This window comes from Dreissena polymorpha, chromosome 5 (assembly GCF_020536995.1).
Source record: "Dreissena polymorpha isolate Duluth1 chromosome 5, UMN_Dpol_1.0, whole genome shotgun sequence".
NCBI lineage: Eukaryota > Metazoa > Mollusca > Bivalvia > Myida > Dreissenidae > Dreissena > Dreissena polymorpha.
In genome coordinates this window covers 125,752,952-125,764,146 of record NC_068359.1, presented here as the reverse complement: position 1 = coordinate 125,764,146, position 11,195 = coordinate 125,752,952, and the positions used below count along the sequence as shown (strand labels likewise).

At 37.7% G+C, this 11,195-nt stretch overlaps 1 protein-coding gene across 1 annotated transcript; it reads left to right on the top strand.

The window, feature by feature from the left end:
- Positions 1-230: 230 nt before the first annotated feature.
- On the top strand, positions 231-11,195 carry LOC127831614 (fibropellin-3-like). Its single transcript, XM_052356592.1, has 10 exons — positions 231-363; positions 1,929-2,042; positions 3,118-3,231; positions 4,125-4,238; positions 4,596-4,709; positions 5,059-5,190; positions 6,829-7,005; positions 7,336-7,512; positions 9,309-9,485; positions 11,158-11,195. Exons 1-10 carry the CDS (start codon positions 231-233, stop codon positions 11,193-11,195), a joined length of 1,290 nt encoding a protein of 429 aa, XP_052212552.1.

The following is an 11,195-nucleotide window of genomic DNA, read 5'->3' as shown; positions in this document are numbered from 1 at the left end:
AGAGATCCGAATAATGTTTATTAGGACTATATAATACACGTACTTGTTTATATGTATACTTGGTTTTAATTTTGCATTTTTTTCTGACTGGAATTATACCGCCACAGTTATTTATGGCTTTAGACATTCTACAAGTTGACTTTATCGCTGTAGGCACTAATACTTTCATAGTTATAGTATGTTAATATATTGGTGCATACATGTGCGTGTCGTGTGAACTATGTGAAGCAATGCATGTTGTATTATCAGGTGTTGACGAATGTAACAGCAATGCCTGCACAAACAATGCAACCTGCTCTGACGTACATAATGGATACACGTGCCAGTGTCAGGATGGATTCACTGGAGCGTTTTGTCAAACAGGTGAGTGTTTGCATTTTTATGAAAAGTTTTATTTGGAATATTACCAAAATAGTTACGTATATATTTGTGTGTGTTGTTTTATTTTGTATCGCCTAGTAGGCAAATGTGTTCTCGTGTGTTAGTAGCACAGACGTTCAAGTCGATTCCAATATTAATTTCTAATAGAAATTATTGAGAAACACCACATGTGTTCGTCTATTTTGATTAAGTAATATTTAATGACCGAACTTTCTGTAGCAAAAATATTAATTAAAACACATTTTTACATTGGTTTAGAAATAAATGAGTGTGACTCCAACCCGTGTTTGAATGGCGGCGCGTGTGCGAATCTGGTTAACAAGTACACTTGCACCTGTATAGCAGGCTTTACTGGATCAAATTGCGGAACAAGTAAGTAAAGCGGATACTTGAAAAGTGTGCTTACGCAGTCGGTAATAAGTAGCATTAACGGGACATATTATGTCTTATAAACGTCGAATAAATAGTTACATATTAAATAGTTTCGTTGTGACTGAATTAAGATTTAACTGTGTAATTATGCATTTTCTGTACATATTTCCTACTCACATTATGTTCCATATTATTTGTTTTATCTAGAACTTTTAGTGCGACCCAATACATTTATGAACATGTTTTTACATACCAGATATCGACAACTGCTCTCCTGACCCATGCACACGTGGGACATGTATTGACGAGGTCAATGATTTCAGCTGCACGTGTCCACTGGGTTATGAAGGAAAGACATGCAGTGACAGTACGTATCTTGCTGAGTTGGCATCACTGGCGTACCTTATTTACCTTTATGTTTTGAAAACAATCACTATTATCAAAGTGATCGATTATAGATCATGTATTTTAATATTAAGTATCAATTTTGATATTCGTTATCATCATCGTCATTATCAACACCAGCAGCAAAATCATCGTTGTGGAAAGTGTGCATCATTATCAGCAGCAGCGGCAATAGCAGCAGCAGCATAATCGTCATCTAACTCATCGTTTTCATCAATAATCCATGCCGCGCCGTCGTCGTCGTCACTACAAATATAATTATCATCAGTTCCGTCATGATTATTTGTATTGCCAAAATGTTTTTATTTTTGCCTATTATATCACGTTCTTAAATACCAACAGCATAGTCATTTTCAACAGAAGACGGTTTAAACTGTTGGATAAAGTTTGAAACTGTCCATTCCATGTATTCATGCCTATATGGTAATATATGCTATCAAATCTATTTCAATTTAGCTTTGACAACATTTATCTTAAATATAAACCTAAATGTTCGACTAAATACCTAATTTAAGAAAATGATTTCACCCCCATTTCCCAATTTGCATATTATTTATAACGCTTACTGCCGCTGAGAGGGGTTTCATCTGGGTATCGAACAGTGTCGCAACAATGTGACCCAAGCGTATGCCCGTTCACAATGCTATAATCCACGGGATTATAATTATGGTCTGTGTGTTGGTGCGCGGTTGGGGGTTCAAATTCAAAGTCACTAGATAAATGCGCGTATATCTGGCAGTTTATGTTGTTGTGTGGTATGAATATTGCAGATATTAACGAGTGCTCCAGTCTGCCGTGTCAAAACAATGGGACATGTAACGACTTGGTCAACTCGTTCTCGTGCAACTGTGCCCCAGGCTTTACCGGCACAACCTGCGCAGCAGGTATGTGAACGCAACCAACACGTATATTGCACCTATCATTGATTGTTGGAGAGTTTAGTGGCTTATTTGAACAAAGAAAATTGTATATCAACGTTCGATTGGTTCAACCAGCTTAAGCTAAGCAAAATTCTTGATTTAAGATCACACAAAAGTCGACGCCGAGCATCGGGCTCGGAATACCACTGCAATATCAAGTTGCTAACGCGCTTAACCTGTTGGAATACATTGATATGTGCGTTAACGATGGTCTAGATCTATATGGTTTTAGTTATTTTGAGCGCATTGCCATGAGTTGCGATGGTTGCTTCATCCCACGATTGACAGACATTCGGTGATGTTGTCAAGCTCTGTATAATTCGAGCATAGTTTGATAGTCGTTTATTCATGTGTATTGAAAGTGTTCAATAATAAAGTAGACATGTGTTTTATGGCATATGTATCAAAGCATTTCAATTTTAAAGGCAGTAAAAATACATGTATTGACTTCAAGTTGTGACCTTGACCGTAATGGGTCTTAACTGCTTTATGCGTAATGCATATTGCTTCGCTGTGATGAACATTATTAGATAAAAGTATAATGCGCAAATCGTTTTCGCCAAGTCGCAACAGATCCGTGTAAGGGTATAGTCGATTTGGAGCAGACACAAAAATGACAGGAGAATGGAAGCTAAACAATTACTTTTGGTTTTGTCCTTAACCTTAAGGGTTAAAAGACCATGCCCTCAAAACATAGTATTATTTACCTTAATGCTTGAGCCAAAATTCATGACATGACAAAATTTACTAAGTGCGGAACGGACACAAACATCGGAACTCAAAATTTTGCCTTCAAGTGTGATATTGGCCTTGATCCGCCTTGACTTATTCATGGACGTCGATAAACTTTTGTGCCACGTTAGTGAAAATCCGTAAGTAGCATAGGAGGTTCGGAGTTGGTAGGCAAATTTAACGGACGGACGTACAGAAAAATATATAGTATATGAATTGTTCACGAAATGTATATTCCTTATATGATAATTTTCCTCTTTAAATCATGTTTTCTTAAGAAACTTGCAATTCTGACATATTACTTCAGACATCAACGAGTGTTTGACGAAACAGTGCCAGAATGGAGCCACTTGTGTGGACCTGGTGAATGCCTACGTGTGTCAGTGCGTGGCTGGGTACACGGGAACCAACTGTGAGACGGGTATGTGAATATATATGTCTAGAGACGGTATGTGTATTTCGTTCGACGGGAATATGAATATATATGTCTATGAACACGTGCAATAGCGTGTGTTACTATATGGAAGACATCAAAATTGTGTATGTGAATCTACCAAAGTCTAGTCCACAGTATCGAGTTAAACACTCACGCATTTGTATGGTTAAAAGTCTGGTCAATTGCATATATTGACTCATTCACATCGGTACAAGTTTGTATATTGTATGGTTATTAATATCGAAATATAGATTTTAACATAGTATTGCAGCAAAAACAGTTAAAAACGAAGTTTGACATAATAATTGAAGCAACAGCAATTGTTAAATGATCACATGGAAAATAAAAACAAAACTCTTTCGATTCACAGCTGGAACCAAACAACAACATGTTTATACATCTGCAAATCACATCACTTATTATGGAATCATTATGTCGTTTGTACTGAGTTACATACACATCTGGTTGGTGTCTTTTGTGGCAATGTAATGTATTGTTAAAGTTATATCTGTCCTAGAGTTTTGCTCATTGGCATGTTTCCCCAAATTTGACTCTAGCATTTTGTTTGCGTGTGATAATTTTGAATGTCTCATAACAACAACTTGAATTTATAGTTAATGACAATTTTATTGACATAACCGTTACTTAACGGAATTGATTTAAAGATTTAAATGTTTTAAGATTTTGAGATTTCAATTGGCCTTTCTAATGTTTTGCGCTCGACAATACAGCGCCATTTTGTTTCATCAAACCTATTTAGGTCCTATGTAAACTTGTTTCTTACAAATTGGTCATGTTTTTTTAACGGTATTAGCCGTTATTACTTTTGTCTCATTATATTATTTCAATAACTGTTCACATCTGTTTTTCTTTTTTAGACATCAATGAATGTTCTCCCAACCCGTGTCAGAACGGAGCCACGTGCGCGCATAGTATCAACAACTACACGTGCACGTGTGTAGCAGGCTACACCGGGAGAAACTGCCAAATAGGTGAGTGTTAATATCTTTAACTTGATGTGAAATGTACAAATCATGTGTTTATAGCTCGCTCATTTCTCTTGAGACAGAAAACAAAAGTTGACGTCGCGCCCCTCGTGTATGTCGACGTATTGTACATACGAATGTTTATAGTATAATAACAAAACATGTAGTAAAATCCCGGTACTGTTGTTTTTCTTCTTAAAATAATGCGGCAGCAAATGCTGTTCAACAAAGAATTTTGAGACAAATTAAAACGTGTCTGGCAGTTTAAATTACACATATATTGCTCATTTCATTAGCTAGCATATCATTTCATAAATTTGTTTAATGGCCTTAAAGCAGCAGATGCACATCTTATCTTGTCAGACATCGATGAGTGTTCACCCAGCCCATGTCTCAATGGCGGCCTCTGCTCAAATGAGATCAACAAGTACACGTGCAACTGCACTTCCGGGTACACTGGTGTCAACTGCAGGCCAGGTAAAGATTTGAGCGGAGTTTTATGCAGGAATATTTCACTTATAATATAATCCAATACCGTAACACTGAATAAGAAACTAAGAAGAAGGAAGGAAAGAAGAGCTTATGTGAAAAAATTAAAAAATCTAAAACTTTATACTTTAAAAAATAATTTTCTTTATTCCAGTCTAACAAAAGAAAACAATTGGGAAGAAATTCCTAATTTTTGGTTGCGCGTTAGCATCTTAAAATCCGTACAAGTGGTTCGCATAGCAGACCTATACGAGTTCATAACCAACTCTGTGTAAAAAATCAGCGATGATCGTGTGGATATTATGCATGTCCGTGTACTTATTGTGGTATTGAACAGCTGTGCTGGGCGATGACTGCAGCGTCCGACCGGCAGTGTGCTCTAACATCCTGAACTCGCAGTGCACGGGAGGCACGTGTCAGTGTTTGGCGGGATACGAGAAGACAGGCGAGGCAACTTGCAGCAAGAAAGGTCCGTATTTGGGCGCATTTTTGAAGTTTTTTGTTCGTTTTCTGTGTGACAATCCGTAATAACTGGTAATCGAACGATTATTCGTATGTGCGCGTGCATGTATTAGAGGATCCGACGAAACTCGGTAGATCAGGTTGGTATTTTAATGGTCAGTCAGACGAGAAAGAAACCTGGCATACAGCAAAAGTGAAAAAGCCCGATTGATCTTGATTTTCAGAACGAATAAGAAAATATATATATAACGCCTCTTATGACACAGAAAACTAATATTTTCGTTCATGGCCTCGGTAGGACAACGGCAACCGGACAATCGGCTCCCTGTGTGTGTGTTTGTTTGCATTCCCGGACAATCAGCGCCTCGTAAATTTGTCGACCTTGAGAATTGGGTCTGCTTAATTTGTCATCCAAGACTATTGGCGCCCGACTTATTGTGTATTTTGTATTGCAATCGAATATTTATGTTGCGGTTGTCTGGAATGACGGAGGTGATTGTCCGGGGCTGCAAATTATCGGATCGCAGTTCAAAAATTAGCCAAAAACGGGTAAAAATAAGTCACGAGCCGATTGTCTGGGGTGACAAACTAATCGGGAGCCGATTCTACAGGTAGACAATTTAATCGGGTGGCAATTGTCCTGGAGGAAACAATTCACGAGATGCCGATTGTCCGGAAAGACATTAAGTGCAGAGTGCCAATTGTCCGGGTTCCGTTCGTCTAGAGACCAATTAAATCAGGATTTACATTTGATTTGACAAGTATTTTTCAAAAGAACAATGCTTACTATGTTGTTCCAACGTGTAAAATTGATCATGGGTCGTAGACTAGTCCGTATTTGGTCAGACAATCAATGAATTATAATTCGGAACAAATGCTAATTAACCGTCGGTAGCTGAGTACCAATGAGTAAGTCTCCACAAAAATTTCTGTTACAAAATAAGTTTCTAAACAGATGTACTAAAGGTGCCTGCAACGCGTATGATTACCTGACGGTTTGGGACCATCATTACCATCATTATTCGAATTATCTTTGAATATTTTGAAAAATATATTTGCTTTGATTGTACGCAGACTGTAAGAGCTTAGGACTGGTTGACAACGGCATCGTCGAATACTCCGGTGGAACGTTATACCAGGCCGTTGCGACATTCACTTGTAACACCGGTTACACGAGGAACGGACCTTCATCTGTCACGTGTCAATCGGACGCCGCATGGAGCGGGGCGAAACCTACATGCACAATAAACTGTAAGATGGATTGCACTTCTCCATATCACGCAGACAGAAAATAACTGTTTTTCGAAATTCGAGGAAATCTGGGGCGGGGGGGGGTCTGCAAATTTATATGAGGCTTCAAATAAATATAACAGACTTCCATTAATTTATGTATTGATGTTCAACCTAAAGCTTCCTCAGTTGTTCCGTTATTATACGAGTATACATCTAGAATAAATGCATTTGAAAATTGAACATTTATTTTGTCCGATGGATCATTCTGGATTCTAAAAATACATTATTTGAATATTAAATGGTCTCGATATCCGTTTGCTTAGACACTGAACCCAAAGGTATATTAATAAAATTGCTAAACGGTGTGACGTTAAATATCTCGCACATGTTCCCTTTGCTTCTGGTTTGAAAGATTGTCCGGATTTGACGGCCCCTATCAACGGAGCAGTGCAGTTCATCCCGAGCAAGGACTATCTAAGCAAGGCTGAGTACTCGTGCAGTGTGGGCTACACCCTAACGGGTATTTCAACAAGAACGTGTACGGCAACCGGAGCGTGGGATGGGTCAAGTCCAACGTGTGTTATTAAAGGTAAACTTTTGCCTGTAAACGTCATGCGTACAAACAAGGACGGACTTCGTGTGAGGTGTTTTTGAGACCCTAATGGTTCTTGGAATTGTCAGGCCCATGTTATGTGAGATTGTGACATGTGCATGCGAAGGTGTCAAGAGTATGACATCAATCTAGTTGGCTCACATGATAGCACAATTCTGTAAAATTGATATATTTTAATAAATATTTAATAATCTTAATTTATTTCTACACGCCACGATAAATATATCTATCCGTTTTCAACTCTCACCTAATATTATTTATGCGCAAACACTCAAAAAAATTGTATCTAATAAAAACACACTTCAGATTGTAAGGCTATCACGGCCCCATCCAGCGGTACAATCGACCAGGGGACCGGAACCACGTATGGAAGCTCGAGCTATTTCACGTGCAACACCGGATATACGCTCATAGGAGCCCTCTCAACCACGTGCACGAGCGCAGGAAACTGGGATAACCCGAAACCTGTGTGCGAAATCAAAGGTATGAAAAGGGAATGTTAATTTTCTTGAAACCAGTAATAATCTTAATGAATTATTATTTTTTATGTTAGAGTTTCCGATCGCCAAATTCGCCGATGCGATTGAATCGTTCAGCTTGCGATTAAAGTTGAAAATGTAAAAGAAAGTGGAGAGTGTAAAAAATATCAAGATTTCTCTATAAGTGTATTACAATTTCCTACTTAAAAAGACCACGTGGAACCTACCAATACATGTAACCGCCATAAATGCCACATGGAGTACTGGATAATCCACTGCTAAGAGATAGCATGTGATTGCAACCGTTTACAAGAATGTTAATGAGGGTGGGTAAAAGGCGGACTTAACTGGCGACTTATATTTTGATTGACGTCGGTAATGACGTTAGCGTTTATCGCAATGAATGCCTTTTACGAATTCAACAAACGGTTAATAAACCAGTATATGCAAGACTATTTTGGGCATCATCATCAGCTTACCTTTTTACTGAAAACAGCTACTTATTGAGCATTTGATAATAATTTATTATGGCGAGTAAGTTGTGAACAGCAATATCCGGTAACAATTGTATGGGGTAGCAATTTAATTCCAGTATATTTATATTTCATCATGTCCATTTGTGGAACTGAATCACACCGTTTTTTGCAGGCAAGTGATTATACTTGTAGCTGAAAGTCCCTTTGTTATCAATTACAACAGACACCATTCAATTTAACTAAACATGCATGCCATTGTAAAACCGGTGTTTTGATAAAAGCGCGAACTTGTTGCTTTCGTTAGTATTGTCAAGTTCTACGCATAGAAAGCGTGCGTATTGTAACAGATCATGTGCTGTAACTAAATGAAGACGTGTAAACTCAGTGCATGGAGTATTTGTTACTTAAAATTTCACATAGGAATACATGCATCCAGTGAGAATGTATTGTATAGGTGAAATTTAAGAAACATACGTCAATTTACGAAAAATACATTGGAGTTATGTTTTTTTATAGCCTATAAGCAATACATTGATGATATGTATTATATTTGTTAGTCTCAAACACAAAGCGACAGGAGCGCTCCATCAAATAAAGGGCAAATAAGCGTATGATGCGGAGCGGCATCGTTACGCTGACGTTTTGGCTCATACTTTTTTCTTAAGCACCAACATTTCTATGTAAGCGTTTCAAATCGCCAAAATTGCCGAAGGCGATTGAATCTTTTAGCTTGCGCTAAAACGTATAGACTTTTTATAAATGTATTCATGGTTATACAATTTGAATTGAAGCTTATTTAGGGTTTTTTGTTAAATGACTTTTAAGAAACCTTTTCTTACAAAGATAACAAGCATTTTTCTACGTTGTTTTATGAATATAACAATGCATACAAAGATAGGATTCCCAATCAAAGTGGTGTAAAACATGGCCGTTGTGAGAAGGTAACTGGAATTCCTTGAACAGTATTTCAATTTTATATTATCCTTAAAAATTCAAAATAATAATGCGTCGCGTTCTGAGAAAACTGGGCATAATGCTTGTCCGTACAGGCTAATCAGGGACAACACTTTCCGCCTTTGTGACATTTTTCGTTTACATGAAGTCTCTTCTTAGCAAAAATCCATTTAAGGCGGAAAGTGTCGTCACTGATTAGCCTGTGCGGACAAGCATAATGCGCAGTTTTCTCAAAACAAGACGCATTATTATTTAGAATTTTTAAGGATAATATAAGACTACACAGGCTAATCTGGGACGACACTTTACGCACATGCATTATGCCCAGTTTTCCCAGAACGCGACTCTTATAATCATTTTCACCGTTCAGACTGCGGTACGTTGTCGGAACCAATGAACGGAGATGTAGATCTCTCGCAGGGGACCAAGTACGGGGCCAAGGCATCCTTCACGTGTAAGACCGGCCACACGCTCGTGGGGCTGCCTTCACCGACATGCACTTCAGCTGGAATATGGAGCTCAGCAGCGCCTGTGTGTCAAATAAACGGTATTTATTGTTTACCAGATGCCCGTGAGGTTTGCGGTGTTGAGTTACTGTTGTATTTCTAGCGTGTGAATGCTTCTCTCGAAGCATTTTGTTTTCTCTTTGTTAACCGATTTTACATTTACTCTTGTTTTCGTATGCTGCGGCTGTTTCTGTTAGCCGCAAACGCAAAATGATTATTAGAACACTATTTTCATGTGAAGAATAATGCATGCGTTTGACAGAATATCTATTAGTTTTCGCAGAATATGTTCCTTGTATGATAAAAGTTAAACTTACGGTTGTAAGGCGTAAGCCATGCATGTTTATTACATTTGTGCAAAGAGGGATCTCTCTCTGGTTTCCGTCCATAAAGGATGCAGTGATTGTCCAAAGTACATTATTTCGACGATGTTTTCGTACTGCTTTCGTACAGTAGACTTAGCTTTGATAATAAACGCGCAAATTCTATTAAAACATAACGTTTACATTCAACGCATACATGCAGTGTGTGAAAAGGCGCTATATAAACGAAAAAACAGGACTTACCCATAAAAGGGTAAAGAAATGCAGTGGTATGTCAGGTAATGCCTATTACAAAATTGTAACTATAAATATACGCGTTTATACGCCGAAATTATTTGAGAATAACCATAGGTTCCCTTTTAATCGAAATGTGTTAGATTGATCAAATACACTGATTTGGGCCGCGCCGAGGAAAACCTTTTTGTCCTTATTTCTTTTTTAAATTGCAGTCATGTTATTATGATGGAGCGCTAAAGTTCCATGGGAAAAGTCTGTAAATTACTGACACACTTTAAATTCCTCAATCTGTGAACATGTCGCTTTAAAATACGTTCGTCCTCTATGTTAATTTGGTTTGTGCTTGACAAATATTGAGGCCAGAGTCATGTTGCTTATATAACTGCTTTGTTGATACTATCTTCCAATCTGCCTTACATTAAACATGAATTAATGTTCACGCCAATTGACATTGTGTGCGTATGATATTAATATGATATAATCTAAAATAAATCACGATTTGAACAATGGTAAAATAGTGCTATTGTTTTATCAAACCGTTAAATTTTAATTGTCATCAACTATGTGAATATAATTAAATTTTGGCACTGAAACTTGGTGCGCAGTTCGTTATTGCGTTTAATAATAACGACATTTGTCATATTTTCGACATTCCACTCTGTGTTGTATCATGACGCTATGAACGTGGTCCGAAACTAGGATATGGCCCAGGCATTCATGCGCGCCATGGGACCCGTCTTACGAAACATCGCAGTGAATGTTTAAATCGGCTATGTAAGAATTATACATGCAAATGACCAAAGTTTTTTATTTCATATTTCTTGTCGTTTGTGTCAGAGCGACATTGACGATAAATTGTGCTATAAACGTTAAGTCGCAACATAAACCTGACGTATGAATGCATCATAGTGCTATCAATAAGCACTGAATTAAATGGGAGGCTAAATATTTGATTGAAAAGTCCTAACTTGTAACAGTTTTAGCGTCAAATTAAAACTCTGTCGTGAAAACTAATATGAGATGGATCTATATGAGCCCAGGTCTGTGAAAACTGGACTCCAATCATGCGCAGTCCACACAGGCTAGTCATTAACGACACTGTAGCCACATTTATATTATTTTTGTTTCTATTCTAAACAAAAATCTACTTCAGGCGGAAAGTGTCCAGCCTATAAGCCAGTTCGGACGTAA